This window comes from Staurois parvus, unplaced genomic scaffold, assembly GCF_062004578.1.
Source record: "Staurois parvus isolate SC_StPar_1 unplaced genomic scaffold, SC_StPar_1.0 ptg000475l, whole genome shotgun sequence".
NCBI lineage: Eukaryota > Metazoa > Chordata > Amphibia > Anura > Ranidae > Staurois > Staurois parvus.
The window spans coordinates 3,931,591-3,954,215 of NW_028318271.1; the positions used below are offsets into that span (position 1 = coordinate 3,931,591).

At 42.0% G+C, this 22,625-nt stretch overlaps 1 protein-coding gene across 1 annotated transcript in view; it reads left to right on the forward strand.

Moving 5' to 3' along the window:
- Positions 1-22,625, forward strand: part of ADAMTS12 (ADAM metallopeptidase with thrombospondin type 1 motif 12) — a 696,444-nt gene that overhangs the window by 48,567 nt on the left and 625,252 nt on the right. The window contains exon 2 of the mRNA XM_089689453.1: positions 17,361-17,719. Within this exon, the coding sequence (XP_089545579.1) occupies positions 17,361-17,719 (359 nt within the window). The remainder of the gene's footprint in view (positions 1-17,360; positions 17,720-22,625) is intronic.

Here is a 22,625-nt window from a genome sequence, read left to right on the forward strand (position 1 = left end):
AGCACTCCTAGGCAGGCTGTGTTTGGATGCAGACAGGCCTCGGTAATGTCCACATGTGGCTGAAATCCAATGAATGATAGGGGTGGGCCAGATACAGGCTGGAGAGGAAAGAGCTAGATAACATTGGGTGTCCTAAACGCAGGAAATAAGGTGGGCTCTATCTGACTCGTAGCCCCTAGAAGACGTCTTTTGATTATGAAACGCGTTGGGCGGAGCCCCCCTTTGATGTCATCATGCTGTTGGCCATCTTGGAAGTAGTCTTTTTGAATGCTTTTTATTGTTCTACAGCCTGTAAGTAGGATTTTACTTGCGAAAATAAAGGATTGTGATACGTATCACACTATTAGAGGCATGTTTTTTTTCATGATATTATTTGGCACCGTTTTGAAGTTCACATTTGGGTTTGGAGGTTTGGAAGATCCCTGTTTTGGGCATGGCATGGAGAATCTGCTAATATCTTACATTGCAATGCTGGTTGAGACCCCCTATAATTAAGGGGTCTCTATTTCTGGTAAGCCTCCATTTAATCATTTGGTGGTGGTATACATGTTGGTGAATACCTGAAGGAAGATTACCCATATTGCACCTACAGCATTGATATACAGCATTATCACTGATTGTGGAGTTCCATCTTCATATGGAATTTACTGTATGTTGATATGGACAATATGTCACTGTTTTTTTTTATTTGTTCACATTTCACAGATCTGAGTGTCTTCATGTGTATGCATATGATTAGTGAAATTTACACAATACTATTTTATTTTTTTTATTGTTTTTTTATTATACATTATTATTATTATACAGGATTTATATAGCGCCAACAGTTTGCGCAGCGCTTTACAAAATGAAGGCAGACATTACAGTTACAATAAAATTTGGTACAAGAGGAAACAGAGGGCCCGGCTCGTTAGAGCTTACAATCTAAGAGGAAGGGATCAGTGATACAAAAGGTAATTGCTGTGGGGGATGAGCTGATGAAAGAAATAAATGGCGGTTTACTAGGTAGAAGCAGGATAGACTTCTTTAAAGAGAAGGGTTTTCAGGGATCGTCTAAAGTTGGATAGATTAGGAGATAGCCAGAGAGATTGGGGTAGAGAACCCCATAGGATGGGAGAAGCTCGGGAGAAGTCCTGGATGCGAGCATGGGAGGAGGTGACACAGGAACTAGATAGCAGAAGGTCTTGGGAGGATCGAAGAGAGCGGTTTGGTTGATATTTTGAGACAAGGTTGATGATGTAGCTGGAGGCAGAGTTGTGGACGGCTTTGTAAGTTGTTGTTAGTATTTTCAATTTTATTCGTTGAGCGAGTGGAAGCCAGTGGAGGGATTGGCAGAGAGGGGTAGCAGACACTGAACGGTTAGTAAGGTGGATGAGCCTGGCAGCAGTATTTATGATGGCAGTATTCATGGATGGGCAGCACAGTGGCTAAGTGGTTAGCACTTCCACCTGGCAGTACTAGGGTCATTGGTTCGAATCCCAACCACAGTGCCACCTGCCTGGAGTTTGCATGTTCTCCCTGTGCCTGCGTGGGTTTCCTCTGGGTACTCCAGTTTCCTCCCACACTCCAAAGACATGCTGGTAGGTTAATTGGATCCTGCCTAAAATTGGCCCTAGTATGTGTATGTATAAATGTGAGTTAGGGACCTTAGATTGTACGCCCCTTGAGGGTTAGGGACTGATGTGAATGTACAATATATATGTAAAGCACTGCGTAAATTGATGGCGCTATATAAGTACCTGAAATAAATAAAATGAACTGGAGTGGGGATAGCCTATGTAAAGGTAAGCCAATGAGGAGAGAGTTGCAGTAATCGAGTCGAGAAATTACCAGGCAGTGAATTAGGAGCTTTGTGGTATCATTGGTTATCGCTTGTCATAGGTATTAGGGTCTTCATAGTACATATGCATGTTGTATGAAGTTTATTGGTTTACATAGCACAATATTTTATTTAATTAGACTCTATCTGGCTTGCTGCAGCTTCTAATGCACACTGTGAGCAGCTCACAGTGTGCAGTGAAATCAGAGTAGGTGACTTCAGTACAGGAGAATAGTCTTCACAAATGTAAAAGACTGAAGGAATGACTAGAGTTAAGCTTTATCTTGTGTTTATAGATTATTCAGAAATAAACCGTGTATCTCCAGTAGGAATAAAACAAAATACAAAAACAATAGACATGCTAAAAAACCTCTTTGCATCCTTGAACTTAGATGACAGCACTGAGGTGAATGGGTGTTTGGAATGTAAGAACTGTATAAATAGCTCACCTCCTCATACTGTTTCCACAGAAACTTGGATTTTGGATAAATTTAACTTTGATTCTGAATCCTCAAATTTTGGAATGAAATATTACTGATTTTATAAGCTGCTGTATAAAATACGTGTAGCACCCTCCTAGTCAGGTGATAGGATGTGTATAGTTAGCATGCCAGCCGCATGCAAATGTGCAACCTCCCGGCGCCTGGGCCTAAACGCCGAGCGGCCGCACATTTGCGTGCAATTAAGAAAAACATATGTGCTGAGAGCGAACACCCTGCGCGCTCCCAGCACACATGTCCAGTACTCACGAAAAGGTCCCGATCTCCTCCTTCGATCGGGACCTTTCCCGATCATGTGATCGCCGTGACGGCAAATCACGGCGGTCACATGACCCTAAAACCCCACCCTGCCTCACGGCTTCTGAAACCCTTAAAGGCCGGGAGGCACCGGCACCAAGGGGTTAAGCATTGTTGTGTTTCTATGCTTACCAGAGAGCCTGCCAGGTAAATTCAGTGTGGTATTCTGCTATGCAGAGTTCTATGATTGATTAGTTTGGTCTGTCCATGATGCTGTGGTGCTGTTGGAGTTTGTCTGAGTTCTGCCTGCCTTCAGGAAGCTATGAGAGCCTTCTAGAACATGGGCATGGAGCTAGGCAAATGAACAGCATGAATATGGATACAGCCCTGGCCAATTGAAGGGGAAAGCAGTCCCATTGCATGCTGGGAGTGGTATTTGTATTCTGAGAGGACATGGGTTTGGTGTCTTTCCCGGGAGTGAGTTGCACCAAGCCAGGCTGGAGGCAGGCTGCCTCGTCTGGCACTTGATGCCATGTGGCCTCAGGTGGGTTGAAGTTAGAGAGAGTGACCCTGGTTTTGCAGGTATCTGACTGAGGGGAATTGTCTGCCAAGGCTCTGTCTGGTATCACTGGAGGGTTTTGCTTGAAAGATTGGACGGAGGCAACCATTCTATCCTTGGTCCTTTGAGTACTGACATTGAGGAATTTGGGGATGCTGTGTGCTTGCTACCACCCCAGCATGGGTCTGGAAAAAGGGAACACTGACTAATGTCCTAAGGAGCTTGTCCAAAAGTTGCTATTGCAAAGGACTTGGCTCAGCTACGTTATCTTTGGGCTGCCGCAGTCTGTAGTAACTGGCTTATACCTGAGGAGCTCAACCCTGTAACTACTACTACTGCTAAAGGGACTTTGCTCGTTCATAAAACTACTTGCTGCTATATGTGACCAGAGAAGTCTGCTATCTACTGACAGGAAAGACTTCTTAAGTGTTCAATGAAGAGATCAGATAGATGTCCTCAGTGTGAATAGGGATTTTGGAGTAACCTACTACAATTCCCCATCCCTAGCCCTAGTTCTACAATAAAACTCCAAAAACAAAACATCCCCTAGACTGGTCATTGAAGACAACAAGCAGAAGTGTGTGTGTGTCTTTGGCTGAACAAATAAACTGTGCCTGGCTACGGGGCGAAGTAAGGGGAAACCGGGGCACCAAACAAGCGGCCCCTGCAGGGGTAGCACTGCATATGATTTGAGTTCAAACTATTTTTTCACAAAGTCTATTACACTGTTCAACAAATTTTTATTTTTTGCCAGTTTTGGAAACAAAGGGATCCATTTCTTAATGAATTTCACATTCTGAGTTCAAATATAACAATGAAATTTGTCAATTGGCTCTAGTTTTTCTGTAAACGGAAAGTTTTCTACTATAGGCGTAATGACTACATAATGCACAATAATTATATAGATAGATGTCTTTCCACAAATATAAAGCAAGTGATATTGACTACATAACAAAGCCTAAATGGCATAATATATTGCATAGGATTACCAAGAAAAATTATAGCCATAAGCTAAGTTGAATCATTTTAATACTTAGGATTCTCACTAGTTTTGTCTTCAGTTTGTGTCGGTTTTGCTTCTCTTGGCTTTTCTCTTGTATTCGAGGAAAGGGCTATCTCTTACAACTGCACGTGACTACACGCTTCAGGTTCTTCCTCACTTGACTCAACCATGAAGGATTCTGGTGCTTTAGGAATTGGTAGCCCCTCTCCATGAGGAACTGGACGTATTGCCGATGGAATATTTGGATAGTGCACAGATAACTTTTTCTTCTTATTTAGCCCTTTTACAATTGGAGGCACCATACAAAAGTAACAATTACTAACATGATCTGTTGGCTCTCTCCAAATCATTGGCACAGCGAAAGGCATAGATGCCTTTTTTCCATTCAACCATTGCTCCAGTGCCGTCCCACAAGAATTGCAGCATATATGTGGTGCCCAGCTCTTGTCCTGGTCTCCTATCTTGCAGCCAAAATACAAGTTGTAGGCTTTCTTAATCATTCCTGTTATCCTCCTTTTTTGTGAGATAAAAGTTATTTCACCGCAGATATAGCAGAAATTATCTGCTTTATTCACACAAGTTCGAGGCATTACTGAGTAGCCTATATAAGCATAAAACGAAATGTAAAGACGCTGTCCAACTACAATCAGCTACAGATACTGCAGCTTTTATGCAGTGAAGTGATGCAATTAAAGGCTAATATTGCATCATCTCAGTATACATGCAATTTTCTATTGGTCACCAGTATCAATTGCGCAATATGCAGCTGAAGTTGCATCATAATTTTGAATGGCTTACGTCATTAGATGGGTGAATATGTCATGGAAACTAGAGCCAATCAACATTTTTTAGGGTCATTTTCGTTTTCAGCACCCCAAAATTATGTAAGATTAGCTAATTTTATGCCCAAAACTTTTTACCTGTTGAACAGTGTTATAAACAAATTATCTTCTATTGTTTAAGGGAAGGGGACAATGGGAGAAACTTAAAGTGCAACACTTACCTGACCCCTCTCTTCAGCATGGTGCTGAGCTGCAGGTCTTTTCTCTCCTCTTCTTAACATCACAGGAGACACAGGCAGCACAGGCAGCATTGGCTTCAGCTTCTGTCAGTCAAATCCTAGGATCAGGAGGAGGGGCCGAGTCACGCTGTGTGTCTATAGAATCATAAAGCCCGCACACATGCCCCCATAGGATGCGGCTTGGTATTGGGGTACAAGCAGGAGAGGAGGAGCAAATGGCGCTGGAGGGGGACTCCAGAAGAGAAATTTAGGAGCTTCTCTGTGTGATACCCTTGCACAAAGTAGGTAAGTAAAACCTCTTTTATTTTAACACAAAAAAAAGTTTAACAATCACTTTAAAATACTCAAATATTCCTAGGAAGCAGTAACAGGACTTTAAACAAGTCATTCCTGACCTCTGTAGCTGCTTGTAATGTGAAGTAATTGATTCCCAAAGACTCCAAATGCTCAAAAGTAAACTCAGGTTTAGAGTTGATTCACACATGTTCGGTGCAGATTGAAAGTTTCACAACTAATTGACACAGTAGTCAGGGGCGTATTTACCACAAGGCAAACAAGGCATTTGCCTAGGGCAGCATTTTTCAGGGGGGCAGCACCACCCCCCTGGAAGAAGGGACATGTGCGGCTTGGTGACCAGGTGGGATCTGAGAGAGGCTGCGGGCTGCTTGACTCTCGTTCCCATGGATGTCCAGAGCTGTGAATGGGAGTGTCTTTTTCTCTCTCTCTCGCTGGGAGGGGAGTGGCCGGTATATGGGGGCGATGGTAGTGGAAGGCTCTCTTGGGTGAGGGGGAGCAGGGGTGTTGTTGGGCAATTGTTGGGGGGTGAATTATGTGTTGCCTAGGGCAGCACAAAACCTAAATACACCACTGACAGTAGTTGTTCAGCGGTTCAGGTCAGGTTTACATCAGGTTCAGGACAGGATTAAGTCAGTATTTTATACTGTTCACACATGTGCGATTTAGAAATGGTTACCACAGAAGTCAATAGCCTGTAATCTGCACCAGAACTGGATGGCACTGCTCAGAAATCATACGGGACTCTTTTACAAACTGCACTGAATTCGCACTGAATCTGCACCGCCAGTGCACCGGACATATGTGAACAGGCATCATAAGAAGCAATGTTATTTCACATGCCGTGTGGATAGGATGTGGTTCAAACTGCATCCAATCCTCATATATGTGAACAAGCACTTAATTAGTTGGGTTTTAACAGTTTAGAAATGCCCACTGCAGGCTCCCAAGATTCTGTTACAATGGAAAGTAATAGGAAAATATTTTACAGTCTCTGTTGTAAGCCTTGAAGATACATTAGTATTATACATTACTCCACAATACCTATAGCTACAGAGGTGACTAAGGGCCTATTCACACCATGAATCACAAAGAAACACACAGCATAATTCAGGTCCAATGCAATTTCAGCTCATTCATTTGAATATGCTGAAATTGTGACAGACCACAGCAAAGGTAGTGCATGCACTACTTTACAAAACACAGAGCAACCATATTACATGGTACTTTGGATTTCATTTGCAACCTGTATTTAGAGTTGCACTGAAACCTACTGCAGATCACAAGGGCAGTGCATTTTGAATACGGTGCGGGAAACACACACCGTTTCTGGTCTAGGTCAAAATTATGACGTGCATCCCTACGTTAAAGGCATGCTCTTCCTTGTAGAACTGTCAGGTTGTAAGGCCCATCGGCTATCTGCTCTCTGATGTATCAAAAGCTGTTATATAACAAAATAGCAGTTAGTTTTACAATAAAAAACTAAAAGCCCCCCTGGGTGACTTGTATTTCAGTCGATTTCTGCCAGATCACTGTTTGAGTTGATCGTCAGACACTCAAAAGGGATCTTCAATATCTCCGGCTCATACAGCTGCACCTCTAGTAATGTTGTGTACCTTATCCAGTGCAGAAAATGTAGCAAAGGATCTTATGTTGGCGAAACAGGACAGAAGTTGCAAACAAGGATGAATTTGCACAGACATACCATCAAGGAACATAAAGAAGATGACCTCTGCACACCTGTGGGACACCATTTCGTACAACCAGGCCACACAATGAGAGACTTCAATATTTTAGTACTTAAAGGAAATTTCAAATCCATTCAAGAAAGAAAAACTTTTGAACTAAGAATGATAATTATATTTGACACAAGAGATAACGGCCTTAATTTGGGCATGGGATTCCTCACTCATTGTCCAACAGTTTTATGACTATTAGCTGTAGCTTGACTCCCTCTGTGTGAGTGTAGCATCCCCCCCTTCCCCCCTCACTTTGGCTGTATCTTATCTCTAGCCTCTTTTTTTTTTTTTTGTTTTTTTTCATTTCTTCTAACATTCTGCTAAAACATTGTGATCAGTACTGCTTAGACCTTGAAGAAGGGGACATTCCCCGAAAGCTTATCCTCAAAATTGTATGTTAGTGCAAATAAAAAAAGTATCACGGACAGTACTCAATTGTTTCTGTGCTAAATCACTAAAATTCAAGCCATAGTGGCCCTGCAAGCATCACACTCCTCGACAAAAATTTTTTTAAAAATGGACTAAGCCAAGTGGGAAATGATGGGCCAAAAAGTGACCACAGCCTATCAGATGTAGCCACTGTTAGGCAGTGCTCTGTAATTAGTCAGCCATGGGTGCCATGGGAGTAAACCAAGCTGAACATAGCCTTTATGGCCTCTGTATATGGTCTTTGTTAATATACAGTGTTACCTTTCTCTAGTGGCCCAGAGTGTCTGTTATCAGCTCAAAGTTCAGGCAGAAGACAGGTCAGCATCCATGTAGGCCTACATCCTGACACTAAAGCTGGCCATAGATGGATCAACATTTGACCCCCTTGTGCATGCACACATGTTTGGGAAACCTGCACGTGCTGCAGAACTCACTTGGGACTCAAAAGCCCTGTGGTACATCTGCGCATGCACAGGGAAAGAAATGTAATTCTTGCCTAGGCAAGAAATGCGGAAGTGCAAATAAATGGCATCAGCTAAAAAAATGTTCAATTGTAAAAGAGGGAGGGGGAAGAGTAAGAGAAACATGATATATACTTTAGGATGAAGGTCTGCTTTATTTAGATAGCCATCATCATCATCATCATCATCACTTGCCTATGTTTAAATAGAATAAAAAAGAATAAAAAAGTAATATATTGCAGCTTATCAATGAAACTATGTGGTAGCTGCATTTGTTTTCTTTTTCAGGCTTTTTTCCTTTCACCTACCAGTAACATACTTTCTGTCCAATACACACTCCTCACATTGTATCTATGGAAGAGCAGCGTTGTCTCCCTAAGACAGGAAGTGTGTTAGCACTATACCCCTTCCCCTCTCTTCATCTGCATAACATATGCAGGAGGTGTTCTGTAGTTCACTAGGCAGGGCAGATAATAGTGCTTTGGATTTCAGTGTGGCAGAGGCACCATGTTGTCAGGAAGGTTAGGAGCACATTGGATCAATGGATATTTTGCTACATTTACCAAACAGATATAACAAAACTCTTCAATTAAATATTTAACAGAGCAAAGTGAGCAAATAAAAGAACTTCTATCTTACTCTTCCATGTTGAATATCAGTGCTCAGCAGAAGGTCACGTTTTGTTCCTGACAATCTGATTTTCTTAGTATGTGCGCTTGAAGCTGTGTAATGTTCCTCTTTGTATAATACCCTGCCTAATGGATAGAAGTAGTCTAGAAATAGTAAATGTATTATTATTTCCCCTCTTTAACCTCAAGATATGAACCCAGTAACATTGGATTGCCTACTGTAAATAACACGCATGGACCTAACTGTTCAGATTGAACATATTTTTCTGGCAAGAGCCTCCTAGATGGAACAGTACATCATTCGTACTTATTTCTAAGAAATGAATATGTACTGTCAATGTTGCCAGAAATAACAAGTTAATTTAAAAGAAATACATATTTTTTCCAAGTAATGACCTGTAAGTAGACAGCTAAGTAGACAAATGAAATACATACAGTATGTCATCTGTTTTACTTGCCATAAGATTTATGTTCATTTGGAAATAACAAACAGTCACTAGCACACCTTGGTATAATGATAATCTAGTCAAGGGGTCTCCAAACTTTCTAAATAAAGGGCCAGTTTACTGTTCTTAGAGCTTTGGGGGGGGGAGGAGGGGATGTGGCCAGTGGGAGCAAAGAATGCCCTGGTATCAGTAGAAGTAAACAGTGCACGTCTTTGGTTTTAGCAATAAGAATAGTGCCTTGTTGTTGGTATCAGGGGGAGAAATGGTGCCCCATCACTAGTGTTAGTGGGAGGAATAGTGACTCATCATTGATGTCAGTGGAAGAAATAGTGCCCCATTGTTGGTGTTTTGGGAGGAATAGTGCCCTATTGTTGGTGACAAGGGGAGAAATGGTGCCCCATTGTTGGTATCAGTGTGAGGAATGGTGCCCCATTGTTGGTATCAGTGTGAGGAATAGTGTCCCATTGTTGGTATCTGTGGTAATACTAGTGCCTCATTGTTGGTATAAAAGAAAGGACTAGTGCCCCAATGTTGGTATTAAGAAGAGAAATGGTGCCACATTCTTGATATCAGTGGAAGGAATAGTTCCCCATTGTTGGTATTAGTGAGTGGAATGGGGCCCCATTTCTGGTGTCTTTGGGAGGAATAGTGCCCCATTGTTGGTATAAAAGAAAGGACTAGTGCCCCAATGTTGGTATTAAGAAGAGAAATGGTGCCACATCCTTGGTATCAGTGGAAGGAATAGTTCCCCATTGTTGGTATTAGTGAGAGGAATGGGGCCCCATTTCTGGTGTCTTTGGGAGGAATAGTGCCCCATTGTTGGTACCAGTGGGAGAAATAGTGTCCCATCATTGATGTCAGTGGACAGAATAGTCCACCATTGTTGATGTCTTTTGGAGGAATAGTGCCCTATTGTTGGTATCGGGGGGAGGAATGGTACCCCAATTGTTGGTATCAGTGGGAGGAATAGTGCCCAATTGTTGGTTTCAGGGGGGAGGAATGTTGCCCCATTGTTGGTATCAGTGGAGGCATAGTGCCTCATTGTTGGTATCAGTGGTAAGACTAGTGCCCCATTGTTGATATCAGTGGGAGGAATAGTGCCCAGTTGTTTGTTTCAGGGGGAGGAATGTTGCCCCATTGTTGATATCAGTGGGAGGAATAGTGCCTCATTGTTGGTATCAGTGGTAGGACTAGTGCCCCAGTGTTGGTATCAGGGCAGAAATGGTGCCCCATTGTTGGTATCAGTGGTAGGAATAGTGCCCCGTTGTTGGTATCAGTGGTAGGACTAGTGCCCCAGTGTTGGTATCAGGGGAGAAATGGTGCCCCATTGTTGGTATCAGTGGTAGGAATAGTGCCCCATTGTTGGCATCAGTGGTAGGAATAGTGACCCATTGTTGGTATCAGTGGGAGGAATGGTGCCCCAACATTGGTGTCAGTGTATGGAATGGTGTCCAAGAGCAGATAAAGGCCACAGTTTAGAGACCACTGGTCTGTTTTTCTCATAACCACTGGTCTGTTTTTCACATAACGCAGAGTGATTATCTGACACTGCCTTGAGAAGAGGATCCTGTGAAACATCAGCTTTGGATGCATGTTGCTTTATGATTAATAAACAAGACTACTGTTATGCCTAGGTGTGCTGATGAATAATGATGAGCTCAGGAGTGTTTGTATCCTAGTCCTAACCCACCTGAGAAAGCCTGCCAGGAAGCTGTCACCAGTACTGGGGCAATCATTTGCGGCTGGGACATTATCCACCCTACAGCTGTGTGTATACAATGGGCATTGTGCAACTGTGGGGAGGGGGGAATGCCTCAACCATATAAAATTGACTGAGTACAGCGACAGCTTCCTGGCAGGTTCACTCAGATGGATTTGGACTAGGATACAAACATGCCTGAACTCTTATTTCCTCATGATTGTATGGTGGTGCCATGTACTGATTCACTGCAGCACACTACATGAACTGTGGGCAAGCTTATTTATTTATTTCAGGTACTTATATAGCGCCATCATTTTACGCAGCACTTTAATATATATATATTACATTCACATCAGTCCCTAACCCTCAAGGGGTGTACAATTCAAGGTCCCTAACTCACATTCATACATACACATACTAGGGACAATTTAGACAGGAGCCAATTAACCTACCAGCATGTCTTTGGAGGGTGGGAGGAAACCAGCGTACCAGGAGGAAACCCACGCAGGCACAGGGAGAACATGCAAACTCCAGGCAGGTGATGCTGTGGTTGGGATTTGAACTTGTAAGGTGTGCAATAAATGCAATACTTCTTTTAGACATTTCAACCAGGCACCTCTTTTAGAAGATCCAGACACCTCTTTTAGACAGAAAAGCCTCAATAAATAGCATCTTCTAACAATTGTGCATAAGTAGTATCCTGTAAAATGTACAATTTGTCTTGAATTCCCTTAAAAATAACAATTCACTAACTGGTATGTGAGGCTTATAACTGTGTATCTGCAGTATGAGATCATCCAAGGCAGTGTTTCTAAGTCAAGGCGCTCTTTAAAATGTTGCACAAATTTTAGGTACCGCAATCTAAAATGTAAAAAATGAAACAGTTTTACATAACACAGCAACATCCACACATGACAACCAATACTACAGGTGATTTATTCTTCCAAAGCAAAAACAACTTTGCTTACTGGTACTGACTAGCATTTCAGTGTTTCTCTACCTTACTCAGCTAATGTGACCCCAGTGCTTGTGGAGAGGGGCAGGGAGGGGCAAACAAGGTTGCTGTGCAGGCGCTCAATGTCCACCTTATCAACCAATGACACCATTGTTTTTTAGGACACCGATGGCTAGTAGGTTGTAATGGTGCACAATGAAAACCTGTAGCTTTGCATAACTAAAAGGTAGGGTTCATTCACCCAATGGCTTGTATAAATTTTTTTGGCAATTATAAGCCATTTTGCCCAGACACCCCTGAAGACACCTGAAGGCAACCCAGGGTGCCTGGGCATCATGGTTGAAAAAGGCTCATCAAAGGCACAGCTGCCTCTGACTGCTAGGGATTTGTTGATGTCACTACTGTGTTGCTCAATGTTCTCTGCTGGAGAGGAGTACTTTATCTATTCTGTAAATCTGTACTTCCTCTACCTCTTCTGCCGCCTCCTTAATATCACTTTTCCAGTCATCAGATCACCAGTCATGGATTAAAAGGAGGGGCAGCAAAGAAATGAGGAGGCAAAGCTCTTTATCTACCAAGATGGCCATTGTGATGGACCGCCTGGCACCCTGCTTGGGTTCCTCCATCAAATAGTGCCTCCTGCCCTCCAAACCCTTCTAAAAGCGCCTGTCCTTGCTGGGTCTGTTACATTTCTTCCCCCTCCCCAATGCCAGACTAACCAGATCCCAGACCCTCAGCTGGCCTGGACATTAGTCAGGCAGAGTGAACCCACATAGTCAGTCCACATGATCTCTATTCTTGGTCGCAAGGAAGAGTTGTCATCGGTAGCTCTGGCGGACCGCGTCTCTCAACTCCAGCACGTCCTAGGCAGAACCAGGCTCCCCATACTGGGAGAACGTCACTTGCACTCGCCTTTGACATCCTGCTTCCATGATGACTGGCTTCTGGAACACTTCTCTGATATCTCCCGACACTGTGCCCCGGTGGGGGTTTGGAAGTCCCAGACTGCAGGAAGCATCTTGCTACTGCCAACCAATTGTGACGAACTGCCTGACCCCCCCCCCCACCCCATGGATGCCTCCATCAAACAATACCTCCTGTCCTCCAAAAAGCCCCTGTCCCGGTTGGGTCTGTCACATTTTCCAAATGGTCCATCACAGCAATCTGCACACAGAGAGAATTGGCAGAATTCACAGCTAAAACACCATGACAAGGTTAATTATTTTCCAAAAACCGCCTAATTAGTTGGGCTTTAAAGTGCGTCTACATCTCACGATTTTTTTTATTTGGGATAGAGTTGTGAAGGTTCAAATGCTGTCATGTTCATAGCATCCCCGTTATGGAGATTTGCTTTCTCTATTTGTCATGGTGGCCCCTACAACCCAAACTGAAGAGTGAGGGCAAATCCAAAATTTGGATGTCATTCAACACAAATAGTCTGCAGGAGACAACTTAGGAGAGAGGTAAGTATAGAAGCCAGAAATACTTTTTAGCTTTATAGAGCTGCTGGGGGCTAATTATGTAGCTTTTGGCTACATGCACATGGGTGTTTTTTTCTGTGCAACATAAAGACATTGCTCATTTCTGGTGCCTAGAATGTCCAAGAGCTGAATACAGCCACTAATAGACATGAATGTATAAAGGCAGCTGTATGCAGCTATGCGGCAAATGTGCGTAGAGTAGCGCTCACACAGCTGTGATGCAACAAACACACATTAGGTGCGTTTAGTGCATTACATCTGTGTGCTTGTGCTACTTTACTCAAATAGCTGCATACAGTCACCTTCACTCATTCGGGGTTTATTTACTAAAGGTGGAGAGTCCAAAATCAGACTCCCTTCTGCACAGAAACCAATCAGCTTCAAACCTCAGCTTGTTCAATGAAGCTTTGGCAATGAAACCTGGAAGCTGATTGGTTTCTATGCAGAAGTGAGTCTGATTTTGGACTCTCCAGCTTTAGTAAATAAACCTCAGAATGTCAATGAATCCGAAAAAAGTTATAACGACATTACTAAATGCATTTGTTTAATATGAATGACATCACATGATGTGATAGTAATTCCCGCACATGGAAAATAAAATAAATTTTTACATTTCTTTGATAATTCGGATTTGGATAACAAGTAGACCTGAATTTCATTCCATTTGTTATTTCGGATGCACATGGCGCCAGTTGATATGACATGATGCCATTTCTGTTGCTGGGTCCGAAAATATTGAATCCTTCCAATTTAAAACCACCTAAATCTATAATTTATAAAATGTATAGCAATCATCCGGAAAAATGGCAAAACTTTTACAATTCACCAAGACCAACGAATACACGAAAATAATCTCCAAAGCTATAAAACTAATTCCAAAAACGATTCAATGGTCAACATAATGAATATGACGAACTGAAATTCTTCAATGAACTAATGCATCCGAAACAAAACAAAATGAGGATTTCCAGAGTAGGCATGTCTAATATGCAATGTCTTTATGCTATACAGACATTTACGCATGCAGCCTTACAGCTCTGAAATAGGTATAAGTGAGCGCTAAAGGTAAAAAAGCTGCTGGACACAAAAGGTACCAAAAACAACCTCCAAAATTCACATACAGATAAGAGTGCAGCGCCTATAAAAACAAATGAAACATTTAAAATCTATGACACACAAAATTATATATCAAAGTGCAAGGGTGTATAACTGCAAAACGCAGGTAAGATATAGTTCTTATGCTGTCCCTTATAGGGTGACTTGATATGGTATAAGTGCTCAGTTCACAATCTCCCAGTAGGTGGGGTGAGGTGGGGGATCAAATGGATCCCTTTTGGCACACGGTGATAACCAAGAAAAACGATATGTGGCGATATCCAAAATTGGTATAAGATTGTGCACTCACCAGATGCACAATCAATATGCGCATGTAAGAGATAACCCCTCTTAAGGTATGACTCCAGGACTCATCTTAAGCAAGGTCTGGTCTATTTCCGCGTTGTGGACCCTCAGCTGTCATGCATGGCTCTGTTCCCCTATTGCTCTTGGCTCTGTAGGTGGTTGGAAGCTCACCAAAGAGCCTCAGAGAGAAAAGGAGGCCAGAATACCGTGATACCGTTTGAACATGCGTGTGTTTATTCCATCCAGCATAAAAGGGTATAATAACACAATACTGACCAGACAAGAAAATAAGTTGGCCGCCGGGACCCCAGTGGTGCCGGCGGCAATAGAACATCGCTGTGCCGCAGTTCCCCTCTGACGCGTTTCGTGCAACCACACTTACTCATAGGGGGTATGCTGTGGGCACAGGACGTTTGACAATGCATTTATATAGAAAAATTTGCGCACGTGCAATAAGCGTGCGCCATTTTGTGGTGGACAATTGTCTCCAAAAAGTGCGCCATTTTGTTGAAGTCCGCACATGCGCAATCATCATATATACGGGGAACACGTGTGCACTAATGCGCCAAATCCACCGTCTCAATCGCGCATGTGCGGGCACCATTTTACTGGAGTGCAAACGTAATTGTGTCACCACCAACCATCAGACGAGCTGAACCAGAGAAGGGAAGGAAATTGTATTGAGTGAGATATCCTCACGACTCGTAACCAGGGTAATGTATATGGGCCCCCGGATATATTGTCCGGGATGGGTCATACACAGATATTATTGCAGCATTCGTGCATATATATATATATAATGAAATACCATATGTAAAATGGCAGCAATCGCGCATATATGTAGTAGAACACCTTCTATATACCCATATTACTAATTAAAAGCTGACAGGTATCGGGATTATTTGTAAGGATGCGAGATTAAAAACCTTCCTTTCGTACTTGGTGTTTGCATGGAACACCTGCTGCAACCCACCCCAAAAGTATATAAATATAAATATGAATGATGGTAATCTCTGATTGGGATGGTGACACAAGAAGACATATATATAAAGATAAATGAAATTAAAATATAAGTAAAATGTAGGTCAGAAAAACATGTACCTCATATACTTATCACAACTAAAATCACACTATACATGTTTAATCAAAAATATACATAAAAATGTGTAAAGTTGTTGAAAATAGTAAAAATACCCATAGAAATACATAAAGTATAAACTATAAAATCCGAGGATCTATAAAATTAATAAAATCTTAATAAAAAGCAAGGTATAATAAAAATAGTAAAAATATGTGTATAAAAATAGAATTCGCAATGACCTAGAACAGACTATAAAAAATAATATAAAAAATATAATTAGTTAAAACGGTTGTAAAATGTATGGTTCATTAAAGGAGTGAAGATGTGCTAAAATGGATAAAATGTTAGCTATAATGGATAAAATATTAGCTATTATCTATAAAACAATTTATATCCATTTCAACGTTGAGTCCTTTGGGATGCATGGATCCAATCTCAAAGATCCATCTGGACTCCATCTGTGATACAACCCGTTTTTTATTTGTCCCTCTCCAATTCGTTTGTACAACTTCAATTCCCGTAAATGTTAAAGATGATGGATCTCTGTGGTGACACCTTCGGTAATGATTGGAGAGGGAGTGTTCCTTGTATCCACGTTTGATGTTGTAAACGTGTTCACGTAAACGGTCCCTTAGGCGTCGTGTTGTACGGCCTATGTACTGCTTCTTGCATGGGCATTGAAGAAAATAAACCACGTACCTGCTATTGCAGGTTATGAAGTTATCAATATTGTAACTTCTACCAGTAGTTGAGGACATAAAACTGTTCACCCTCCTTTTTCTATGCCCATTGCATGTGCAGATCACGCACTTGTTACAAGGATAAAAGCCAACTAAGTTATTAAAAAATTAGATATTTGGGGGAGGGTTAATCACGTTAGGGGCAATTTTATTACGTAAAGAGGGTGCCCTCCTAAAGGTGATTTCAGGTTTGTCCGGCAGGATCTGTGCTAGTGTGGGGTCAGCCTTAAGAATCTTCCAATTGTTCCTTATGAGCCTGCTTATTGTTTTATGTTGATTCGAATAGGTGGTTAAAAACGGGCACGCTTTGTACGGGCGTGATTTGGCCACTCCATTCAATAATAATTTCCTGTCAAGGTTAGCGACCTCTTCTAAAGTGCAAATTAGTGCAGATTCATCGTAACCTTTCTCTATGAATCTGTGTTTTACAGCTCGGTCACATCAAACCCTACTTTGAAATCGTGCAACTTACAGTGAAGTCACACGATTTCAAAGTCGGATGACATGACGATTTCAGGTGCGATTTGCAAAACATCTGATACAGATGTCTATGCAAAACGCACCAAAAGTAGTGTATATACTACTTTAGAAATCAGTGCGGCCCCGACCAAGTCAGAACAGCATTGATATGACCACTCTAATTGCGGACAATAGACTGCGATTTGGCATGCAATTTGCAAGTCGCATGGTATGCAAATAGTATGCTAATTCACATCCAGTGTAATCGGGTTCTTAATCTGCTTTTTAACATTAAATAAAATACATTGCGACAATATTGTTACAATGTATCAGTGAAATCAGTTTTTGGAAATTGTTACATAAATTTATGTATTTAAATTTATGTTTCCACTTGTCTTTTGCAGAACACCAAGCCAGGAATCTGCTTTCAGAATATGAACTGGTTGAGCCAGTCAAGGTGGACAAAAATGGCAACTTCCTATCCTACACTGTGACTCATCATGAAACTCTAAACAGAAGAAAACGGGATTTGCAGTCAGCAATGGTGCACTACCGCATTTTACAGGGGACCAAGGATTTACTTTTTAACTTGTCTGTCAGTGAAGGATTTCTGTCGGATAACTATATTCTTGAAAGAAGAACTGGAAATAATAGTGGAATTAGGATTACACCTCGATCGGGAGTCTTTTGTCACTTTACTGGAACAGTCCAACAACAAGATGTGGGGAGTGGATACGCAGCGATCAGCTCATGCAATGGTCTGGTAAGAACCTTTCAGCTATACGTTTATTTAAATTTAAACTTTAATCTGCTTACATATGCCTCCCCTGGTTTCCTCTTCATCAAGAAGCAGACATATAATTTGTAGCACACTCAAAAGTGCTACTAGGATAGTGTAGGTAAATCTCAACTCATGCTAACTGTGTGAGTCTCTAATTAGGTTACTGCAGGTCAGGCTGAATGGCACAGGACTCTATCGCCTCCACCTGGCTCTGGAGGACCATGGAACCATCCAAAAGCCAGTGGTCGGAAGGGGAGGAGACCTAATCTGCATGTTTATGGGAGTCTAACCAATCCCAGGTTTGGAGGCCCTGGTGGAGTGGTGAGACCAACCTATAAATATGGGATAGTCAGGCTGGCAGGGGAGTCGGGTGTAAGATGGAGTGCTGAGGAGACTGTTAGTGACCTGGGAGGGGTCCCCTTAGTCTAGGGGGCTGGCCTCCAGGCTTGGCTTGGGCTGGCTCAGGGGGATCCATTCAGCACCATGGCATGATCAGGATCAAGGCCTGTGAGGAGTTGGACAAAGGAGGACAAAGTGAGTACATCAGCATACCTATGGATTCACAAGGGTATAGATTGCCACATGTAGCAAGCTCTCAAAGGACAGCGCTGTGTTTAATCCTTTATCCGTGTCCTGGGAGATATTCAGAGCAGCCTGGAGAGCTGGTAGTGTCTGCAGAATGTGGAGCTGGGAGCAATTCTACAGGGGAGAGGAGACATCTCTGTGTGCAGTTTGCAACAAGCTGAGCCAACTTTCTAGGGGCTGCGAGTCCCTAGCCTGTAAGGGGCAGTTGCTACTGATCCGTAAAAACTAATCACTTTGAAGGAAAAGAACAGTCCAGGATCTGTATCTGTAAATAGGAAATAAGTTGTCCCCGTGCATTAGTTCAGTTAAGTTGGGCATCCCATAATTCCTATTCCCCTATCCAAATTACATCCCCTAATAAAATAAAATAAAAAAACAAGCTGATGGACTGTTCACTGACTGTGGATGCAAGTGTGGAAAATGCGTATTGCCTGGCTGTGTGAAGCTTAGAGGGATCCAGAAACACAGCGGCCCTCAAGAGGGTAGTGCTACAAATTCATAAAAGTCTTTAAAGCTCTTCCACTGCTTCCTAACAATATGTATATGCTTTCACGTATATAGGCAGTGATGTTTGCCACCTTTACAATGGACACAAGTCAACAGTACATGTCCATGTGGCTTACTTGTGGCTCTCACTGCTACTGGCAGCATTCAGATAAATCCCTATGATTAAGTCCATTATGGACTAAAGAATGAGGATCACAATGGGGTTGTTTACTGTTTATTACAATGGTGTTGTTTACTGTTTATTACAATGGGGTTGTTTACTGTTTAATACAATGGGGTTTATTACAGTAAAGTTTTTTTGTATATGTTGGACAATGGAATGTGGCTTCATCCTTTAGAGTGTAAAGCCATGAGGTGAGAGCTGGGGTGAGCCCCTGTGTAGTCCTTAGCACCAGATAGTTGGATGTGACTGTCACATTTGTATACACTTGAAGATATGTCCTTCTGTGGAGGTAATGAGCTGTTGGGGTAATACAGCATTTTCTGTGCCACCATGGCTTAGAATGTCTACAGGAACTGAAAATATAGCTTAGCTAAGCTCACAACTAGCCCTATTTTGAGACACTGTTTCACATTTGAGACCAAATTTCTTGTTATCCAAGTAATTCCTATGTATACATTAACATAAAAGACTAGAGGATGCCCCAATAAATTTGAAAAACTATGGTCTTCCTGGCTGTAATCGCAATCCACAATTCCACTTGATTAACCTGTTAAATCTCTTATTACTATATAGGAGTGAATGTCTAGAAGCTACTCAACCTTTGAAGAGCTGTTAGACCTTTATGTTGGATTGATTAGTGAGGATATACAATATTTGACTGTTTAATATTTATTGTATGGAACCACTGCATTAAGTAGATACAAGTTAACTGCAATCTATTCTTAGTCTACTCTACACTTGTATAATTTTTTTGTTTTCATGGAAAATAATAAAAATTTCCTTTAGAAAAAACAATGTTATACTAAAGGCTGGTTCACACCAGCCCACACGCTAAAACATCACCAACAGTGACTTCAGATGAACCATGGTGAGTCATGGGAAAATGTATCTCATGATGTGAACAAGGTACATAGAAAGCATCTGCTTTTTTGTGCACCGTGGCATTGAGGCTGCTTTTGTCTGTGAGCTAAGGTATGCATAGCCTATTTCATTAGAGTATGCACTCCAAAGCTCAAACACATACAGTAAGCGTGAGTGTGTGAAAATATATATATATATATATATATATATATATATACAGTATATATATATATATATATACACTACACACACACAGTATATATATATATATATATATATATACACACACACACACACACAATACTGTGTGTATATATATATATATATATATATATATATATATATACATACTGTATATGTATATATGTGTGTGTGTATTGTTACTATATCTATATATATATATGCGTCAATAGGGCAATGGTTGATGTCAGTAGGACAGTGGATGGTGTCAGTCAGTAGAGCAGTGGACAGTGTCAGTAGGGTAGTGGATTTTGTCAGTAGGACAGCGGACGGTGTTGGTAGAGCAGTGGACAGTGTCAGTAGGGCAGAGATCAGTATTTTTTGTTTTTATCATTTTATTTTTTTAGTTACTTTTTTATAATGTTAATTTTTTTTTTTACAATTATTTTAGAAGTCCGTTAGGGGCACTTTGGTGAAATATCAAGGGTCTAAATAGACCCATGATGTCTTACTCTTGTGACAGAGAAAGGGATGGAGGACACACATTCTGCAGTCCTTTTCTCTGCAGCCTCAGCTACACTGGACAGTGAATGAATTTAAAGTGCTCTGTGCTAAGAGACTTCCTGTTCATTCTCAAACTGAAGCATAGTAAACACACACTGTGTTCATTCAGTAAATGAATATGTAATTTACCGGCCCCTTCCCTGCTCTCCATCTTGAAACATCCCCCTGTGTGCCTGCAGCAGCATCCGGTGGGAGAGGAGGGAAGCCAGAAACACTGTTGGGGAGGGGAGCCCAAGGAGGGAAGCGGGGGGGAGCAGCAGGGGGAATCTGCACCTCACAGGGTGATTAGGGTGTGCCCAGAACAGCCTGTGAGCACTCCTATGCCTGTGGAGATCAACACAGCTCAGCTGTGAGCCTTTAGTACAATCCCAGAAGCTCATGGTGATTCTACAAAATGCCTAAAATAAGATAGTTCAGTCCTTCCAGAAAGAAGAGCAATTGAAGGCATTCTAGCTTTACCTCTGTGTGAAGTGCAGGGGCGGACTGTCAACTCATGGGGCCCCCGGGCAATAGGGGATCATGGGGCCCCTGTGTCCTTGCCCAAACTCAAAAAAGCCTATGAAAAAGGTACCAGGGGCATCTCATGGGGCCCCCTACTGACACCGGGCCCTCAGGCAGTGCCTGAGTTTCCAAATGGTCAGTCCGCCCCTGGTGAAATGATAACTAACTGTAAGAGGTATAAAGTATTTATAAATCAGTGAATATGACATTCACCAATCATTCACCACAAGTGAATCTTAATGGTGCATTTGTTTAGATGACAGTGATTGAGTCACCCCCAGTAAATGTTTGTTGAAAGCAATATTCACTGTACATGTATATGGTCGTATGAAAATATTGCATATGGTATGCAGGATCTTGGCAGAAGCTGGCAGCATGATTTAAAAAACTTACAGTTTTAATGCAGTCTAATGGTTGCTATGACTCATTGTCATCTAGCATCCTCTGTTGCTAGGATGCAGGTGGCTATTGCTGCCCAGCACCCCCTGTTACTAGGATGCAGGTGTCTATCGCCACCTAGCATCCTCAGTTGCTAGGATGCAGGCAGTTACTGCCATTTAGTGTCCTCAATTGTTAGGACGCAGGTGGCTATTGCCACCTAGCAACCTGTTGCCAGGCAACCAGGCAGCTATTGTCACCTAAAGTCTACAGTTGGTAGGATGCAGGTGTCTTTAGTTCCTAGGATGCAGGTGGCTATTACTGCCTAGCAACCTCCATTGCTAGGACTCAAGTAGCGATTGCAGTCTAGGATTCTCTGTTGTTAGGATGCAAGTGACTATTGCCACCTAGTGCACTCAGTTGCTAGGACACAAGTAGCTATTGCTACCTAGCAACCTCCTTTGGTAGGAGAGAAGCAGCTATTGCCACCTAGAGTCCTCTGTTCCTAGGAAGTAGGCAGCGCTTGTACTCCAATGGATTACATTTACACTGTACTCACATTAATGTTAGCACAAATGTGTACATCCATACAACATAAAACATGTTCCATAGGCAGAAGCTCGGACACAGATATTCTTTTTTCTTTTTTTTTTTAATTTGACAGAACGCAGCTCAAGTTTACTGATCTTTATGCCTTTTATGTATTACAGATTACTGAGCATGCATTAACCTAACATGAGAACTTATATCTGATACTAGGCATGTTATGCATAGATAGAGCTGTAAATACAGACAAGGTATTTAAGTTTCCAAGCCCTATATACACGGTTTTGACAAAAGTATCGGGACACCCTCCAAATCATTGGATTCAGGTGTATCAATCACCTCCATGGCCACAGGTGTATATAATCAAGCCCCTAGGCATGCAGACTGCTTCTACAAACATTTGTGAAAGAATGGGTCGCTCTCAGGAGCTCAGTGAATTAAGCGTGGTACCGTGATAGGTAATAAGTGAATCCGTGAAATTTCCTTCCTACTAAATATACCACAGTCAACTCTTAGTGGTATTATAACAAAGTGGAAATAACTGGGAACAACAACAACTCAGCCACCAAGGCCACGTAAAATGACAGAGCGGGGTCTGCGCAT